The sequence below is a fragment of the Gavia stellata genome, chromosome 2, assembly GCF_030936135.1.
Source record: "Gavia stellata isolate bGavSte3 chromosome 2, bGavSte3.hap2, whole genome shotgun sequence".
In the NCBI taxonomy this organism is placed as follows: Eukaryota; Metazoa; Chordata; class Aves; order Gaviiformes; family Gaviidae; genus Gavia; species Gavia stellata.
This window is the reverse complement of record NC_082595.1, coordinates 78727355-78747158: the sequence shown is the minus strand read 5'-3', so window position 1 is coordinate 78747158 and position 19804 is coordinate 78727355. Positions and strand designations below refer to the sequence as shown.

General features: G+C 38.8%; 1 protein-coding gene across 1 annotated transcript; it reads left to right on the top strand.

The window, feature by feature from the left end:
• The first annotated feature begins 401 nt into the window (after positions 1–401).
• On the top strand, positions 402–19488 carry DDX43 (DEAD-box helicase 43). The gene is made up of 16 exons (XM_059835734.1): positions 402–741; positions 1394–1449; positions 1827–1959; positions 3324–3431; positions 3965–4046; positions 6511–6667; positions 6746–6864; positions 7127–7237; positions 8651–8792; positions 11180–11280; positions 12051–12138; positions 13448–13575; positions 14172–14281; positions 15010–15148; positions 15848–15935; positions 19381–19488. The coding sequence occupies exons 1-16, from the start codon at positions 402–404 to the stop codon at positions 19486–19488; spliced, it is 2010 nt and encodes a 669-aa protein (XP_059691717.1).
• The last annotated feature ends 316 nt before the right edge of the window (positions 19489–19804 follow it).

Here is a 19804-nt window from a genome sequence, read left to right as displayed (position 1 = left end):
CCCGCCCCCACTTCGGGGGCTTCCCACACGTTCAGGGCCGAGTTCTTGCCCCTCCCGTCCTGACACACCGCCTCCTCCAGAGTGGAGCCCACCCAGGGCAGCCCCGAGGCCGGCAGAGGAGAGGGGAGAAGGGAGAGAGGAGAAGGCAGGACTCAGGACCCAGCGGCCACGCAGCGCGCGCCTGAGCGCGGGCCCGGCCCCAACACCGGTACGCGGCGCGAACGCGAGCTCAGCCTCGGGCTTGGCAGGAGAGGCCGTAGGTTCTCCCACCCCCGCGCGGCCTCGCCGAGCCAGCCAATCACTGCTGAGAGAGAGGCCCGCCCTGGCCAATCAGCGCACCCCTAGCCTAAGGCGCGTCAAGGCTCGCCACATGGGCCGCGGAGCCGGATGGAGGAGGCGCCATGTCTGACTGGGACACGAGCAGCGACGAGGATGATGACGCGCCGGGTCGGCTGTCATCTTCTGCCGCCGCCGCTGGGAGTCTGTGGCAGCCGCCGGCGACCCCTTCGCAGAGCCGCGCCTCCGTAGAGGGCGGCGGAGGACGAAGGAGCGCTGAGTGGCGGTGTGAGGCGGCGGCCAGCCTCGGAGGGCAGGAGTGGGAGCCTCGAGGCGCGGCAGACTCCCGCGGCCTGGGAGAGGCGGCACGGGAGCGGCTGCCCCGAGCCGCCGCCGGCCAAGCTCGGGGTGCTGCGGCCCCCCTCACCTTCCACCTCGATAGTGCCCTGGTTGGGGCTCTCATAGGTAATAACGGCTGCACACACCCCCCCCCCCCCCGGGGTGCTTGGCCCGCTGAGGTAAATGGATGGGGGAGGAGGAGAGGCCCGGGTCGCGGAGAGGTTCGTTCGTGTGGGCCCCTGCTTGTCCCTCTGGGCCCCAAGGAGGTGCCTCGCTGCTTCCTTCTCACTGGCTGTGAAAGGGCCCCAGCCCCTCATGATCCCCTAACATCTTTCTCACCTGGGGATGGCAGGATGCTTTTGCAGAGTACTGGTTGACGAGTGGAGCTCTCCCACTCGCCAGGGTAGCTAAGCTTTTCCTCCCTAATGTGGTTGGGTTGATGTCTGTTCCTCACGGCCAGCAGTGTGTAAGTGGGCTGAAGCCCCTCTCTAGTCACATGGAGGAAGGGTGGCTCTCTTTTGAGCTGGTTTTGCTGCTCCATCTCTTCAACTGGGGTGCCTTGCCCCCCAACACGCACTTTGTGTTTGGTTAATTGCAAAAAAAGTTACCTGCATTTTCCAGCAGTTTGTTGTCGCAAGTTCTTTTATTTATGGATGCGTGCACTCATATGAACATCTTAGGTTTTGGTCACAACCAAAGTAATTACAGTAATTACATGTGTAGTTTTTGACAGTTTGGCCTAAATCTCTGTAATGCCTGCAGTGTATCTTTATAACAGGTCGGGGTGGAGCTAAAATAAGAGAACTTGAGGATTCTTCGGGCTCCAGGATAAAGGTACCATGTGCTGTGCGTCATCCAGGCCTGGAGTCTGTCTGGAACATACTTGAATTTGCTTCCATGTAAACCAGAGTTACTGCAGCAACTTGAAGAGTGTTGCAATAGCTGTAATAATTCTACTCTTTTACAAGAATTGGTAAAAAGGAAGTGGAATTCAGGGTATAACTTGACTGGTATGTGACAGTAGAAAAGCTTACTGATTTTTTTTTCCTTAAGTATGCATTAATTTCCCTTTCTTTTAGATAGGGAATTAAAGGGCCTTTTCCTGAGAAGTTCAAATTCAGAAGAAAATCAAGGACTGTTTTCAGTATATATTCTTACATAATGTTTGTCTTCGTAGTATTAAAAAACTCAGTAAGGTTTTATGAACATAGGTTATAAAGGGAGCCTATGAAGCTGAAGTCCAGATTTTTGGCAGCGTTGCTGTGCAAAATAAAGCCAAGATGTTGATTGATGATGCTGTTACAAGATCTGGACAAAACTACATTAGAGGTGGGACTGAGAAAGGTAAGAAATGTGTTTCTGAAAAAAAAAAGACTGTGGATTGTCTTTCCATGTATTTGGTAGTTTGCTGGAGTGTTTTTATATTGTTAGTATTTTACCGAAGTGAGTTAACTTTCACCTTGTTCTTGGACAATGGCATACCTTCTTAAAACAGAAATATCTAGACATCCTCCTTTCTCAGCTGTGAACAGTTTCCCCCCCTCAAACTGCCAAACTTCTGTGAAAATCTATTCCTGTGTGTTTTCAACAATTTTAATGAATGCAGAATGTTATACTACTTGGTTTCTTGCATTGTCAGTCTGATTCCCCCAAAATACAACATTGGTTCTAGTTTAAGTTTTAATGTAGTATCTGTGCAGTATTAAAATTCAATAAGCTTTTATAAATGTAGGCTGTAAAGCAAACATACTGATTATAGCATGGATGATGCTGACTTCTTACTACTTTCATGGGAAGTTAGCATTTAAGATTTGGTGTTGCACATCATGCCTCACTTTACTAGGCTTTATTGTGTTAACTTTGTCTGTTACATGGATATATAAGTAATGATTGTATGTTGAGATGCTGCTTAGGTTATTGGTATGCGTCTTGTTTGCCTGTGCAAAAAGTCGTTGGGAGCACATACAACATCCATCATAGTTGTTCATCTGAGACACTGATGAGGAAGAAGGGATCCGAGAGTTGTATTCCAGCATTAGAATAAGGAATGGAGTGGTTGTGAGTTTGGATTTTAGAAGTGCCCCAGAAGGTGGACAAGTATGATTCAAGAGGCTGGAAATGGTTAACGCTTCCTTAGTATGTGCGACTGTGTTTTCCCCGTGTTTCCTGCTTTTCCACTAACACATGATTGTGTTGCAATTTATATCTTCAGTGTGAAACCTTTCTTTCCTCAGAAGCGTTAACCTCATCAAAAAAGAGGTATAGAGTGTAACTACACTCAGACTTATTGTGGTGATGTTGGATGCTTTAGAAGTGAACCTTTGTCTTGTAGCTGTTAAAAAATAAAGCTTTCTGTCTGCATATCATCTACTGGGTTCACGAGCTTTTCAAAAGCCTGCTGTGCAACAAGCCTTATTCATAGCTGGAGGAGCAGCATTTCAGAACCTGTCATTACTTTCTTTAAGTAGCTAAAGATGTTGAAATGCTTCTGTTTTTTTATCATAACTGGATTTGTACAGGTTTTACTGATGTTTCGGGCTAAGACCTAGGAAAGAGTTTTCTATTTAAATGCTTCACGTCTATTCAAAAATCACATAAGAGGCCTTACAATAGAAAAGGAAAATAAGGTGTTTGTTTTGAGGGGGGGGTTCTCCCCCACCCTCCAACAGATTCCATCAAACAGCAGCAATTTGGTACTAACTCTGCAGGAAGAACCTTGGACAATATCAAGCCTGAAAATAACCCAAAGAAATCAGTGATTAACTGGGCCTCTCTTCGAGAAAACAAAGCTAAATATGAAGCTATGAAATGGGCAGGTTAGTTCTAATGTTTTTTGTATGGTACTTGTCTTGATATGATAAATCTGTTGAATGCTTAAATGTTTTTTAATTTTTGCTTTGAGATGACTGAATCTGAGTGTCCAAATTCGTTAAGTATTTGTAGTGAAATGACCATGTCAGCATTTCTCAGCATGATCATGGAGGACACTGTAGTTGCTGTGTGAAGAGTTAAACTTACTATTCAACTTGTATTTTGACTTCACCCTTTGAAAACACTGTTTTGTATGTGGCTGCAGCAAAAATCTGAGAATTGTTAGATATTATACCATATAGGTTAGTAGAAATTACTTTAGAACTTGAAATGTGGGGAAGCGGTTCTTTTGCAGATACTTAAGTGTCTCAGCCTTCATCTTTTACATGAACAATAATAGTCTTCCATCACTTTTGACTAGTCTCCTAGCACAAGGCACAGTCTGGGTTTTGGGATTTCTATCTTAAGCTTTAGCAGACTTACCCTGAATCTGTAGCATTTCTTACTGACTCAAGTTTACTTTTTCTGATTGTTTAAGACTTGCCTTCAATTGAGAAAAACTTCTATAAAGAATCGTCAAGGACTGCATCTATGTCACAAGAAGAAGTGAAACTGTGGCGGTAAGATCATTTCCATAGGAAATCATCCGCTTGGCAAAAATAACTGCTAAGGTATAAAGCCCAGAAAGTGGGACATGAAATACTGAGACAGAAGCATTAATGTTAGGGCCTTGTAACAACTTAGATCTTCTTTAGGAACTCTTTCTTAGGAATTAAACAATAACTGGCAGATGAGGTATTATTAGTTGCTTGGAAAATTAACTTTAGGGATTATCTGCTTCTCTAAAAGTATTTGATCTAGTTGACTTTCAGAAGGGAAAAAAATAAAGACAGTTCATTGGCTTTTGGCTGTTTCTTTGCATTTCATGAGACAGCATGTTCGTGTTTTCTAGGTCTTTCCAAATATTATTGTTTGCATGTTGAATACCTCTTGGCTGCCATTTTTTTCTCATATATTTTAGTCAAATACCATCTTCAAAACAAATTTCAACCTCTATTACTGTCGTCTTCCTATCTGTCTATCTTGTCTTTACAAGTACATCCTGGTGAGTACATGCCTCAGTTAACTGTATCCATTCATTTTGATCCAGCAGTCTACATCATTAATTTGCAAGAAAAGCAGATCATCTGTTTCAAGTGATTCTGTTCAGGCCCTGGTAATAGTTTCAACCCTTTTCAGTAGTTCTAATGAAGTTAGTGAACATTCTTTAAGAGTTACCTTTTATTACTTTTCTTTTTGCATGCTGTCTGTTTATTCTCTTGCATGCCCACCAGAGAAACCTTGCCACAGTGAGCAAAGCATGAAATTGACACCTGTTTCCTTAAAGTATATGTACGTGTTATTGTTAGAGGTAGTCAAGAGCAACAGAACATTGTTCTGTAGGCTCAGAACATGCATTGAGAAATAGCACTTGTGTGATAAAGGAATGTGTTTCCTTTTTCGTCCAATCTGTTTGCTTTAACAAAAAGAAGACAGTAATTGAAAAAAAATAATTTTTTAACCATGAGGAGAAGTTGAAGTACCCGTTCTTTTCCTAGCCCACAGCCTGCTTGAAGTAAAACTATTTGCTGAATGGAATCTTCAGAAGAGTACAAGACTGGAATGAAGATAAACTACTTACGCATATGAATACCTCTTAACTGGGGGGAGCCTCAGAACCTCAGTTTTTATGTAGCTTTTTGTGTGCGTTGTTGTGTTTTGGGTTTCATTTGTTTGCTTTTTTGGGTGGTGGTTTTTGGGTGGTTTGGGTTTTTTTGGAGCTTGTCTTACTGACCACATTCTTTTTTCTAAACTGTTCTGTTTGTGTTTTCTAGAGCATCCAGGGAGCTGCTCTGAAAATATTTCAGGAAGGCTTTTGTCAGAATATAGGATTTTAACAAAGAATCGTAGAATGGTTTGGGTTGGAAGGGACCTTAAAGATCACCTAGTTTCAACCGCCCTGCCATGGGCAGGGACAGCTTCCACTAGACCAGGTTGCTCAAAGCCCCATCCAGCCTGGTCTTGAACACTTCCGGGGAGGGGCCATCCACAGCTTCTCTGGGCAGCCTGTTCCAGTGTCATGGTGAAGAATTTCTTCCCAATGTCTAATCTAAATGCTACCCTCTTTCAGTTTAAAGCCATCACCCCTTGTCCTGTCACTACATGCCCTTGTAAAAAGTCCCTCTCCAGCTTTCTTGTAGGCCCCCTTCAGGTACTGGAAGGCTGCTATAAGGTCTCTCTGGAGTCTTCTCTTCTCCAGGCTGAACAACTCCAGCTCTCAGCCTGTCTTCATAGGAGAGGTGCTCCAGCCCTCTGATCATCTTTGTGGCCCTCCTCTGGACTCGCTCCAACAGGTCCATGTCCTTCTTATGTTGGGGGCCCCAGAGCTGGACACAGTACTCCAGGTGGGGTCTCATGAGAGCAGAGTAGAGGGGGAGAATCCCCTCCCTCGACCTGCTGGTCACGCTTCTTTCGATGCAGCCCAGGATATGGTTGGCTTTCTGGGCTGCAAGTGTGCACATGGCTGGCTAATGGTTGAGCTTCTCATCAACCAACACCCCCAAGTCCTTCTCCTCAGGGCTGCTCTCAATCCATTCTCTGCCCAGCCTTTATTTGTGCTTGGGATTGTGCCAGCCCACATGCAGGACCTTGCACTTGGCCTTGTTGAACCCCAAGTCTAGTCCATTCCTGAGTTCCAGGTTGGTTTTAGGTTTAAAAACTTGTCACAGTTATGTAATTTGTAATAGAGTATAATTGAAGTCTGATCTGACAGGACTGCAGTTCATATTAATATCAATACAGAATTTCAAATTAGTCTTTCTTAAGAAAGAATGGTAATTGAAGCCTCCAGGAGAAGTGTTTCTGTAGTAAGGCTTTCTTAAAAGTCAGAAGAATAGTTATAAGTCTCATTTAAGAGCCTGAACTTGGTTTTTGTTGTTCCAGGAATTTAAAAAAAAAACAGTCAGAAAGGCAGTCTTTTGTGTTAGCTCTGCTTTTTCAGATAATGAGACTTTAAATCAATTGCACTTCTTTAATTCTATACAGGAAAGAAAATAATAATATAATTTGTGATGACTTAAAAGAAGGTGAAAAGCGCTGCATTCCCAATCCTGTTTGTAAATTTGAGGATGTATTTGAGCATTATCCTGATATCATGGACAATATAAGAAAAGTTGGTTTTCAGAAACCTACACCAATTCAGGTACTTCTTAAATTTTGATGACTCTTTAACTGAAGCTTAAGAGAAAAGTACATTTAAGAATTTGTTGTTTTATGTTAGTCCCAGGCATGGCCAATCATACTCCAAGGAATTGATCTTATTGGTATAGCACAGACTGGTACCGGGAAGACATTAGCATACTTAATGCCTGGATTCATTCACTTGACTTCACAACCAATGTAAGGACTGCTCACACGTCTGACTTGTTTAGCTGTGGATACTTCCCCCCACCCCCCATGTGATGGTTTTCTAGTAAAGATAATGAATCCTAAATTGCAAAAAAATTATAAACCTGGTGGAATAAGTACCGAACTTGTCACTATAGATTCTGTTAGTAGCAGTGTGCTGAGAAAGTCTAGAACAGTATAAAAATGTTCATATCAGATGTGATGGACTGTGCCTAGCCTTATATACCCATATTCTAAAGATGGCTTATTGCAGATCCAAAGATCAGCGTGGAGGGCCAGGAATGTTAGTCCTTGCTCCCACTCGAGAACTGGCACTTCAAGTAGAGGCAGAGTGTTCAAAGTACACATACAAAGGAATTAAAAGGTAATCTTATTTCTTACTTGCTTGTTAAGTAATTTTTTTTCCTACCACTTGTGGCTTAATTCACCTACTAGAATAATTGCATTTGCTAAGAGGGGAGGGGAAGGTAGTAAATGCAGAGTTTGTATTTTCCCAGTTTTTAGAATGCCTGGTTTTGACTACTCTTACAGTGAAAATCTATTTTATATAGTTGGAGTTCTCTGTTTTGTTGCTTTGTCTGTTGCTTCTTGTCCTTCTGTGTGGACAGCTGAGAAGAGTCTGGCTGTGTCACCTTGGCACCTTGCTGTTAGGTGGCTGTAGACAGCAGTAAGATCTCCCTGAGCTGTCTCCTCTTCAAGCTGAACAAGCCTGATTACCAGCTTCTCACATCATGCACTCCATCCTCTTGACCATCTTGGCAGCTGCCTGCTGGACTTACTCCAGTATGGATATGTCTGTCTTGTAATAGGGGCGGGGGGTACAAAAACTGGATATTGTGCTTGAGGTATATGGTTTCACAAGTACTGAATAAAGGGGCGTAATGAGTTCTCTCAACCTGCTGGCTGCCTCCTCCATAGTACACGGCTGGCTTTTTCTGTGGGGTTACACGGCTGAATAATGTTCGGTTTCTTGCCTACCCAAGTCTTTTCTGCAAAGCCATCTTTTAGCACGTTGGCCCTCAGCCATGGGGTAATTCCATCCCCATTTTTGCTTCTGTTAAACTTCATCGGATTACTGTCAGCCCATTTCTCTAGCCTTTTGTGGTCCTTCTGGCTAACAGCCTAGCCCTCTAGTGTATCAACTGCTCCCCCAATTTGGTTTCATCCACAAATCTGCTGAGAGTGTAGGTCTTCATTTAAGCTATTAAACAGACATTACTGTTCTCCAAAACTTACTTTCAGGGCTCTCTGGTAACTTCATGTAGCATTCAGAATTAGTCTCATAGTCATGAAATACTTGAAGTGTACATTCTGCTTCCTTCCCAAAAATGCTAAGGAGTTTTACAGAGCGTGTTAAGTTTGTGTGTGAGCCTAATAACCTTATCGAGTGCATTGATTGTTTTTACAGAAAAACATCTGACTTTTGATGGTACTGTTTAGAAAATCATGCATCCTTTGATATGTTCATCTATTTTTGGTGTGAATATTTTCAGAACAACCCAAAACATACTGATAGTTCAATAGCTATCTTCCTTCCTTTCATGATTACTTCCACTGCAATTTCAGCAAAAAGCTATTGCTGAACTGTTGAGGGAGTATCATTCAGTGTTGTCCATTATTTACTGTGGTACTATCAGTCACACTTGCTGTATTCCTTCCTCTTGGTAATACCAGATGATACTTTTTAAAATGAATCAATGTGGTGGCATTTATTTGAAAAAGATTGACTTTAGTTGAACCTTAATACACTGCTTCCATAAAACATTTTATTTTTCAGTATTTGCATATATGGTGGTGGGGACCGAAAAGGACAGATAGACGTGGTTACCAAAGGTGTGGATATTGTTATTGCTACTCCTGGCAGACTGAATGATCTTCAAATGAACAACTTCATAAATTTGAAGAGCATAACATACTTGGCAAGTAGCTGATACGGAATGAGTAATGCACCAGTTGGGAAATGCTTGTCTTAGTGTGAACATAAGGTTTAATGAAAACTTCTTAAATCTTAATTACAATAAATCTTAACATTGAGATTGATGTTGGAGCGATGGTTCATACTTACCATAATTGCACTGCGGATGTGGAATATTCCCTAGAAAAAATTAAAATAGGCATCTAGCACAGTAAGCGTTTTAAAGATGCTAAATTGTTACCTCATATTAGTAATGTTTGCTGTTTTAAAGTTCATTTTGTCAAGATCAGTTATTAATGGATGAAATGCCTTTCCCAAGTTGTCTTTTCCTTTTCTTTTAAAGGTTACCAGTGACTCAAGTTCTTATTAGAACTTCCGAGGTCAGAGACTGGGATACAATTGTTTGTTTTATTAAAAAAAAAAAAACCCGAACAAACAAAAAACCAAACACTGTTAGAGTTAATTATATTTTAATATACACTGGTGAATTGGAGGAGGTGAATTGGAGGCAGGGATTTCATTGTCTTGCCTGACAGAAGCATCAAGTTAGTTGCAGTCTTTATTCAGATTTTTAGGAACTCATTTATTCAAGATAGGCTGCTGTTTTTCAAGATTTCAGAAGAAAGACTGGGAAATTCTGTTATATGTGTCCTTTTGATTGTTTACAATACGTCATTTGAAGATTGCTTTACGTTTTGCTGTGTTCAGTGTAAAGCGGTATTCATTCATCAGTAATCAGAGTGCTTTTTTCTTTTGACTTTATGCTCATAAAGCAGAAGTAAGGAAATTGGAATTGTGCATGAATAAGTGGGAATCATTTAGGGGAAAGAGTATACTAAAAAAAATACGTAGGATATAGAAGGTAGATTGGAGTAGTCCTTTTATTCTTCAGATACAAAAGAATAGTGTAAAACTTACCAATAACTAATTTAAAACAGAGGAAAGAAAGTAACTTTCACATGAAGAACTGTGTTGTAAGAATTTCTTCCCAAGAAATAGAACTGAAATAAATAATATTAACAAACAAGTAAATATGTATGGATAACACGAAATCTAAGATTATGTCAGTTGGGGGACATTTAGCTTATAAACTAGGACCTGGCTATGAGGTGTTTGGAAAAAATAGTGCTAGTATCTATCTTGTATCTACTACAGCCTTTATTCTTTATTGAGCAGCTATGAGAAATAAGGAAAGTAAACTGCAACTACTCTGATCCATCTAATACACATACTTACATGCTTTTTTTTCTCCCTTTCCAGCGAAGTACCAGTGTGCTTAATAGCTTAGAAAGTTTCTGCTGCTGAAAGGAGCATAGTAACCAACTCTTTATTTAAAATTAGTGATGTTTCAGCCTTGCCATTTTATTAGAATCCAAGTAGTTAATGAAATCTCCATGAGTCCTTTGAAAACAAAGAGAATTAAATCAAGAAATAGAATTCCTGTAGTCTGTCTCTCAGCTGATGGTTTGTTATTATTTCAGAGTTTTACATAGATAATGTACTAAAAACCTTTAATAGAATAAAAAATCTGAAAAGAATGGAACAGCAAAATCAGGACAGTAGAAAGGGATTATCATCGAAGTCTTATGTTTCCGCATAAGTGACTAGAAAATGTCAATGCTTAAAAGCATGATCCATATAACTTTGATTTATATAAAACTCTATTTGAAAATTAAAGGAGAAAAATCAGTCTTGGATGGCAGCCTTCTTCCTTTGTGTGTGAATGTTTTCAGAGTCTCAGGTGTGCTTGTATTTTCGAAAAAAGATCAGTTCCAAATAGTTGTACGCAGAACTTCAGCTCACTTGTCCTCTTTTGGCTTTTTTACCAGATGAAACAAGTTTGGGCTCTGGGAGTTCTGCAGTGTCCTAGTGTGAGCCAGAATGTACAGTCTGGCTTTTTTCCTACTTCTAATGAGGAACTAAATTGATAACTGATATTTTAGTCTGGTTTGAGATCTCTTAACAAGGTAGAAATGAGATTTTTTTTTTTCCCCTTTAAATTACTAAACATTTCTTACTGAAAGTGTGTTGTGTGGGGTACCCCCCCACGTTTGGTTAGTTTTGGTATTATTTTGGGTTTTTAATTCTGTGCTTAATTTTAGGTACCAGCCAAAATATTGTTAAAACAAACAGTTGTTGTTTCTTCTTCGTTGACTTTAAGTACTCTTAAAGGGGCTGTGGATTTTCTTGTTCTGCATGCAGATGTATTACTAAATGAAAAAGCTTCAAGGAAAGTGAAGAGGTGAAATAGAAGTTGAACAGGTTTTGCAATACATTATGGAGTGGATTCTGCAATTAGAATTATTACCATTAAAATGGTCTGCTGTGTAATGTCCTGTTGAAACCCTTATCTAAGGAACTAGACAAAATAACTAACCTTGTTCTGAGCAGGTTTTAGATGAGGCTGACAGAATGTTGGATATGGGATTTGAACCTCAGATAATGAAGATCCTCATAGATGTGCGGCCTGACAGACAAACTGTTATGACAAGGTATGTGAACATAAGAGTGCTCAGTACATGAACACTGTAAACGTAAGGTTATTGAGCAAATTAAGTTCAAAACAGATGTGTCAGGTTTTTATTAAGACTTTTACTAGCCTAAATGGAAATGGCATCAGGTTTTTTTAATTCTGTCTAGTCAGTCCTAATGAGTGATTTGACTATTTTAATTTCTTACCCCTTTTCGGATGTTTTGCATCAACTATAAAAACAATTGAGTTTTTACCAAAAAGGAAGGTGTCCTGGGAGTGCTAGAATTTGCCATATCAATTGGAAATGCCAACTTCCACTTCTCCATGTGGGACCAAACGTGTACCTTAACCTTCGGTTCAGTATCTGCACTAGTCTTTACGTGGATTAATTTTGAAATTATGCAGCTTTAGGAGCTTAAGAATGGAATATCCCAACAATAATTTTTGTTAGCATATTTTGCATTGGAGCTATTGTTTTAGAGATATAAACAGACTAGAAGCTTGCTTTTTAGGTATCATTGAACTACTAAACTCACTTTTGGCTTCATGAGAGAGGCTCCGTAACTATTGCCTGTACTTTTAACCTAGAAAGTTATCTCTTAGAGTGCTGTTTACTAACAACTTCTTAAGATTATTTCTAAATGTTATACAAGCTCACTACTGTTAGTGCATACTCAAGTGTTTCACTGGTGTATAAGAAAGAAAGAAGAATGTGATTAAATTAATGAATTGGAGAAGATTTTGCACTCCATTCTCATTTGTGTGTTTTCCTCCTCACTTCCTGTGTAGTGCTACTTGGCCTGATGGTGTTCGTCGCCTAGCGAAATCCTATTTGAAAAATCCTATGATTGTATATATTGGCACTCTTGACTTAGCAGTAAGTTGTTCTGTTCTTTTTTTTTTTTTTTTCTTCTGGAGAAAAACCTACAGTTAAACCAGGAAATACTTTGCTTGTAACTGTATGTAAGTAAATGCATGTAACTTCAAAATCAATCCGAACTGTCAAAAACCAGCTCCATATTATTCTTTTAAAACTGCTAAAAGTTTAGAAAGATCTAAAAAAAAAAAGTAGAAAAGAACTTCGTTCTTATGTTTCTGTAATAAGAACTTGAAGCCCTAGATCTTCAATATAAGACATCATGACTGGCAAGTATCAATCAAATTGAAGTTTGAATATTGTACTTAGCAGTGCCACGTGTTCTTGTCTGAACCTTTGTTTTTTCAGCCTTCCTTCTGTTCGCAAGTTCTTGTTCCTTACTTTTCCTTCTGAAGGTGTTCTTCCTAATATGTACAGATGCTTATCTGGATCTGTGTTTCTTAACTGCTGCTTTCTCAAAGAGAGTGGAAGCTCTCTGCTGAACTCCTGGAGAGCGCTTGTCTAGAGCAGGAACATATGTGTTAGAGCAAGAACTGTCTTTAAAGTCCAAAACTTTAATATGTAGATGTAGTTGAGAGGATCAGAATTTGAAAGATATAAACTGCTGTTGCAGCTCTCTTGTCTTAATGCATTCATCTCTTTTACAGGAGCTTCTTTTAATTGAAGAAGTGACCTCGGGGCGGGGGGGGCTCCCATGTGGAGAGAGACTCTTTCTGTGAACTTGATTGATTCTTCAGCCCTTGCCACAAGATTATGATGCAGTGCCATGGGAATGTCTAGACTTTTGTACTAGTTACGTAGTATACCTTAGACACTCTATGGCAACCTTCAAATATAATGGAGTAAAGTTTTTATTAACAAACTGTTGTTGGAAGAATTGGACAGAACTGATAATTTCAAACAGATTACAGAATCTTCTTTAAAAGCTTGTCCTTTCAAGTAAGACTGCCATTGTTCCAACTTGCTCTGGATTAACATAAAATATACACAAATTAAAGTATTTCAATCTGATTTTCACTAATATTAGGAATATTTATTTCACCTCACTAGTCTGCTAATCTGTACCCTCTAAATCTCTGCAAATATATGATTTGGCAAACTGCTTAGAGATAAATTTTTACTATTCTCCTAAAGCAACTAGGAAACAAATAAATTTGCATTGTTTGAACTCCAAACTGATATATTTTGGGTTTTAAATTGTTTTTCATGGTATCGTATTACTAGTTTTGTAATAACGTGATATGTGAATTAACAGAAAAATACTATCTTAATCTGTTTCTAATTAACATCCCTTTTTGCTGTTTAACAGGCAGTAAATACGGTAGAACAGAGAGTTATTGTTATCGATGAGGAGGAAAAGAGAGCTTTCATGCAATATTTCATTGACTCTATGAAGCCAAAAGATAAGGTCATCATTTTTGTGGGAAAAAAACTTACGTATGTAATCACTTCTCAGTATTACATCTGTTCATTGTTTCTAACAGAAATACTGGACAGTTTCTTAGTTCACATAATAATTACCAAGTGTACAGCTCTTGTCAACAATGTGCTTGTAGTAGTAGTATTTTTGTTTGTTTGCTGTTGTTATTCCTCCAGACTAACTGGTAGTTTGTATCCTTTTTAATATTAGTGGTGGTGGTAAATCTCAATTTCACATAGTTAAGTAGATGTTAAGATTCTTGGGGATACTTTAGTGTGATGTACTATTTACTTTCATATTCAGCTGGTGCATACAAGACCTGTTCGGGGGGGTGATCATTGTACTATACATGAGCCTTTTGAGTGAACAATACAAAAATCATCTGTTACTTCTCTTCTATATAAATAAATAAAACCAAACATTTATGTGGGGAATAGTCTTGCTTTCATGCTGTTTTATTGTAAATATCAGCTGACCTAGGCGGGATTTTGTCCTTAGGCACACATTTAGCTTTTGTTGTCACATTATTATCTTTTGGATCTAAATCTAGATGCTGCACTTTTTTTTTTTTCCCCCTCTCTTTTTAAGAACCATTTGTTTTATTTCATCCTAGAGCTGATGACTTGGCAAGCAACTTTGGTCTGCAAGGAATTCCAGTACAGTCACTTCATGGTAACAGGGAACAGTGTGATCGAGAACAGGCTTTAGATGACTTCAAGAAAGGTGTGTTTGTACCTAAGTACTGGTTTGTTTAGCCCAGGTTTTTAAAGCTTGTCATGTGCAGAACTTTGTCCATTTGTAAGTGCCATGTCTCTTCAGTACCATAGAAATGAAAATACCAAAGAGCTCTGAATGATATCTTTACTTTTTTAATTTGACAAACAAAAAAACCCAGCAAACAAAGAGATTGCTCTTCAATAAAATTTGGAATGTCTAAGAGTTAAATAATTTAAAGTAAGGCTTATTTTATTTTTTAAAACACTGTGGAGAAGCCAATATTCTGTTAGTCTACAGAACGGTAAATGTAGTGTCAAATGATGGTGCTTTCAGTGAAACAGGTCTGCTCTTGATTATGGCAGTAGGGTTATACTTTGGGATTATGTGACTGCATGCTAATAAAACAAAAAGTAGTCTTATGATAATGACACCAACTGACAATATAGTTGTTGAAGTTTTCTGTTCTTTTCACAGACTCTTTGTATCAGCTAGGAATGTTTCTTGGTTCTGCACCCTGCTGTTCTACTTGTGAAATACAAATAATAGTAAAATGACATTTTGAGTGCTTACTTACCACCTTGTATTTGAAGTTAGCTCAGTGTGACGTGCAACAAGCATATTTTTCCTTTATGTGTTAAGAACAAGTGCGTTATACACTAGAAAACCAATAGACTGGGGTATATTTTCTGTTTATTCCATAAACTCCCATTCTGTCTCTGTTGTACTTATTTTAGGCAAAGTCAGAATACTGGTAGCTACTGACTTAGCGTCCCGTGGCCTTGATGTGCATGATATTACTCATGTTTTTAACTTTGACTTCCCTCGCAACATTGAAGAATATGTTCATAGAGTAGGTCGTACTGGAAGAGCCGGGTAAGTGTTTACAAGAAAATAGTAATATATTGTCATTACTTTATGCACTGCATAGGTGTCAAATGCTAGAGCTACAGATGATGTGGAGTGGGGGAGTGAAGACTCCAGAGTCTTATCAAAGTATGTTTTAGATAATAACACACTGCTTTATGTTTTGAAATTAGTTCATTGTTAAATTTAGGGCAAACAAGTTTTCCACTTTACTGTTACTCCATTGAAGTGGATGGGAATGAGGGATGTTCGAAAGCTGATTCAATGTGAGGAAGAATTCTAATTCTAAGAATGAAAAAACATACATAAATTCAAAGTTTTCAGCCTATCCTGGTGGTGTGGTTTGGTGTTGGGACTTTTGAATGCTGCTTTCCCAGGTGGGCACAAGTGTGATTTTTCTTATGTATGTGTTTATTTTAATTATGATATGAATGTATGTCTCTTCATGCTTAAATATATTGTCTTTATGCTAGGTTTATTGTCTAAAAGTCTAAATTAGTTGTGTCTTTGATCCATTTCAGGTTAATTGCCATATACTGATCTTTATGAAAAGTTGCTTTCTGTCGTGTGCACAGTAAATACTCAAGCCAGTTTTATCTACCAGTTCAATAATATTGCCTGTAGTACAATTTATTACTGTATAGGTCAGTAGGAAAAGCCTAGCAGCAGTTGTTTTGAAGATCAACAGTTACTTCATTCCTTGTTTAGACGTACTGGGGAGGCAGTAACGCTTGTCACTAAGAATGATTGGAGGGTTGCATCTGAGCTGATTGAAATTCTGGAAAGAGCAAACCAAGTAAGAATACGTCTTACTGGGTAAGATTTATATTGGTTCTGGGTTACACCTGAAACAGTTATGAAGGTCTAAGCATACTTAGACCTTTCTTGGTGAGTGTTTGTAGTGTCTCGGGCAAAAAATGGGTACTTAAGTCTCTCTTGTGCTGGATACCCTTAGCTGTATTTTACCTTACAAATGAGTCCCAGAAAAGAACTGGGAACTTTAATCAAAGCCTTCCACGTCCAAAGAAAAAGTAACTAACATACATGCAGAGAGAGGCCTGCAGAGGAATAATAGGGTCTATTTTATTTCATAGTATTTTATTCCATTTGTATTTCACTTCTGGACGCATGTACCAATGTTCTTGTTTAACAGTGTAAATATTAACAAAATTTATATCAGAAGAAGCTCAACTATCTATCAATTTATTATACCTGACAGTTGTGGTATCTGCATGTACTTCTCCAAGCTATCTTGTCTTACAGATGTTTGTAAATAGTATGGGGAATAGGACTGGAATGTGATTTGTTGCTTTATTTTAAAGAAACATTTTTTCCTTGCTACCATATCTGAGAAGCCAGAGACAATTATGTTGCTGTTTCTTGCTGTAACAAGAAACAGTACTTTGCCTGATTTATAGTAAATCCCCAGTTCATGCCCTGACTTGAGTTGAAATTTTAATTTTTTTTTTTATTTGGGGGGATGGGAGTTTGAGTACAAACTAAAATGCTTTTACCTAGGACCTCTGGTTGTTATTGTGGACACTTATTCAGTCTTTAAACCCGGAGTTAGAACTTCACGTAAATCTTCTGTTTTACAACTCTTCTTTGAAAAATGTTATGCCGCTTACTCCAAACCTGATAAGATGCTTTTGAGGGAGGAAAAGGGGGGGGTGGGGGGGTGGAGAAAAGAAAAAGTTGTCTCCTAATAATTTCTTAAAGTTGCAGGGTTTGGGGTTTTGTTTGGGGTGGGGGTTTTTGTTTGTTTTTTTGATTCAGATAATGTAAGAGAGAAAACCAGTAATGATACTTTGAAGCCACTTTAATAGAACTTGGAGGTGCCATGTTCTGTATTCTGAGTCAGCCGTTACCATCCATGCCTTGTCTCCTGCTGTGAAGTTCCCAAACTTTTTTAATGTGTGATAGTTCAACTGGGAATCGGTCTCTGAGCTCAAACAAGAAAAGAGCATCTCTCAATCCTTACATTCTAGGGTAACTGTTAGACACAACATTATTCTCAAACTTTCAGTTATAGCTGATAGAAGGGAAAAGTCCATACAGGCAGGGTTTTTTTCCTCATGACAATGAAAATATCTTTAATTCAGTCTTAAAGCATCATGTAAAAGGGAAGGAGAGCAACTGAAAACATGGTCTGAAGGTTCAGAATACTTCAATTTCAAAACCAAGTAAGGTGCATTTGTTTTCCAATGTTTTCCATTATTTTGAATATACATATAATCTCCCTAAAGAAAAACAGGTACAACAGGAAGACTTCTGTATCATGCTGCAGGGATCTTTAGAGAGCTCTGTGTGTGTCTGTGTGTAAGCTTAAGAAGAAGCATGGACAGATTTATTAGGGAATCAGGTGGAAAAACACTGATCTCTATATGTAACACTCTTCTTCTTGGTATTACAAATTATGGCATCTTTATCCTTTTCTTGTTTCCTCATTTGGACTATGATACCTAGCTTATATGTTTAGCAGATACACAGATTGTCCATGTAAAAATCTCAACAAACCAGTAGATGCTGGGTATTACCTCAATGAGATTTTTTTTACATATTTTTTATGTTCCATATCCTGGCTTCTTCCTACTTTTTCTGTGCCTGCTCAAAAAACACTCTTGCAAGAAGTTGTTGCAATTTTAGTTGGAATAAATTCTGTTTCATGCTGTAGGAGAGTATCTGATCTGATCCTGAGGAAGAAAATCATCCAGTGTTTCAACGGAAAACTGTGTCTTCTATTTCTGTTGGTACAAGTCTGTAGTAACTTTCAGCTAGAGAGAGGCATCATTTTTCACTTTATTTTTAAACAGTGTCTTAAACTTAGGCAGAATAGACTATTCCGTAGGCATCCTGTTCTGTGGACTCCTGACAGCCAGGGCAGTTGTTTACCAATAAGAGCAATTCAGCACATAATATATACTAGCAAGCTGATGCTCATGCCGGTTTAAGAGAAGTTGCTGGTAGCAAATGGCAAGCATTGCTGAATTAAAAGCCCGACAAAAGAAGTTAGAACTGGAGGAATATACCTTCCTGCTCCAGCAGGCCCTTTGACCTGGCTGCATTCCTCACCTGTTCAGGCATTGTCATGTCTAGGCATTTCTAAGGAGACTTAACAGTATTTAAATTTGTTTGTACTGTACTGTTTGCACTGTGTTTGTGCCACTTGCGGAGGGGCAAACCACAGAGACTGAGCAATTATGTTAATACCATGCTCACACGCACCGCAGCAGCTTGCTCTTCGCTCTCTGATCAGGAAACTGATTTTGGACTGGGTTTCTTCTATCTGCTGCATGCCTACATGCTGTAGCAGGTTGTTGAAGCAGGCTGGTTTTGATAGATTAGTGATCTAAAACCTCTTCTGACAGTACAGGCTGCATTATCAATGTTTGCATTATGCCTGATCTGGTTTAGGGAGACTTGATTGGACACTGCCTTTGTTCCGTGATCTGTAAGAATGGTATATGTTTTTTCACTTTCATTCAGTGATCAGTGTCACTCAACCGAATAAAGTCTGTCTGTAATTCTTTGCATCTGGCCTCAGTCCTTACAAACGTGAGTAACTCTGAGGTGACAAAAGTGTGCTGATGATGCTATTCACCTTCTTTTCCATGTAATTACAAACATGCCAGAAAGCACTGTGCATCTTAGCAAGATGCTCTCGTGACCTCCCAGTAGTGGGAGAACTGACCGCTTTCTCCTGCCCTTCTTTTCTTGTCTTTTTTAGCTCTTGTTTTTTCCATGTGAGAACCCTTCCTATGGCAATGCTTTCTTTAAGTACCAAAGTTTCTCTTCAGAGGCTCTTAAAATTTCCAAAAGGAACTTAGTATCAATCATAATAATGTAACATTCAAATATATATAGTATAGTATCACCTTTTAGTGGCATTGGACATTTTTTCCAGCTGTTCATTATCACTGAAAGATAATTTCTATCTGAAATAAGTGGTTTAATTAGCTGCTTGTATGTTGTCATCAGGTATGGTCATACTAGCATACGTATGTAATTGAAAATCCAGGAACACTGTGCTGATTATTTTTCAGTATATTGCAGTATAATTTTATGTAAAAAGATTTCTCTGTGCATCCCTACGGAGAAGACAACCTGTGAAGTGACAGGAGCCAGATAAGTAACAAAGTCAAGTTTGGGAACACAAAAATCAATAGCATTTTTGTAAAGCAGAGTCTAAAAATTTAGATTTATTTAAAACTAACCTTGTTCTTGTGCTGCTTTCCTATCAGGTAGTTCCTAATGAGCTCATTGCAATGGCAGAAAGATACAAACAATTTCAAATCAGAAAAGAAATTGAAAAGGATATACGAAGACCTCAGAGAAAGCCCTCAAAATAATTAATCCTGTGGTATTATTGAAACAAAGTAAGTGATTACAGTTAGTGTTAGCATCTATGGGCTTGAATTTAGAAGTTTCTTTTCTCAACTGATTGTTTTCTTTACCTGTCCCGTTTAAATAAAATGCATTTTTAAAAAGTGGCTTACAAAAGAAAACTGGCTTCACTTTATATAGAAATAAATCTAGTTTTGCGCTTGGACACTACTTTGACTTAACAAAAATTAATTTCATTCTTTTTTGTGTGTGTGATGTGCATAACTTCTAAAGCCATTATCTACTAGTTAAAAACAACTATTCTGGATTTCTTTGGTGGGG

Coding starts and splice junctions, on each gene's coding strand:
- DDX43 (XM_059835734.1), top strand. CDS start 402: ATGTCTGACTGGGACACGAGCAGCGACGAGGATGATGACGCGCCGGGT. Junction 742..1,393: donor CCTGGTTGGGGCTCTCATAG/GTAATAACGGCT, acceptor TCTTTATAACAG/GTCGGGGTGGAGCTAAAATA. Junction 13,576..14,171: donor TTTGTGGGAAAAAAACTTAC/GTATGTAATCAC, acceptor ATTTCATCCTAG/AGCTGATGACTTGGCAAGCA.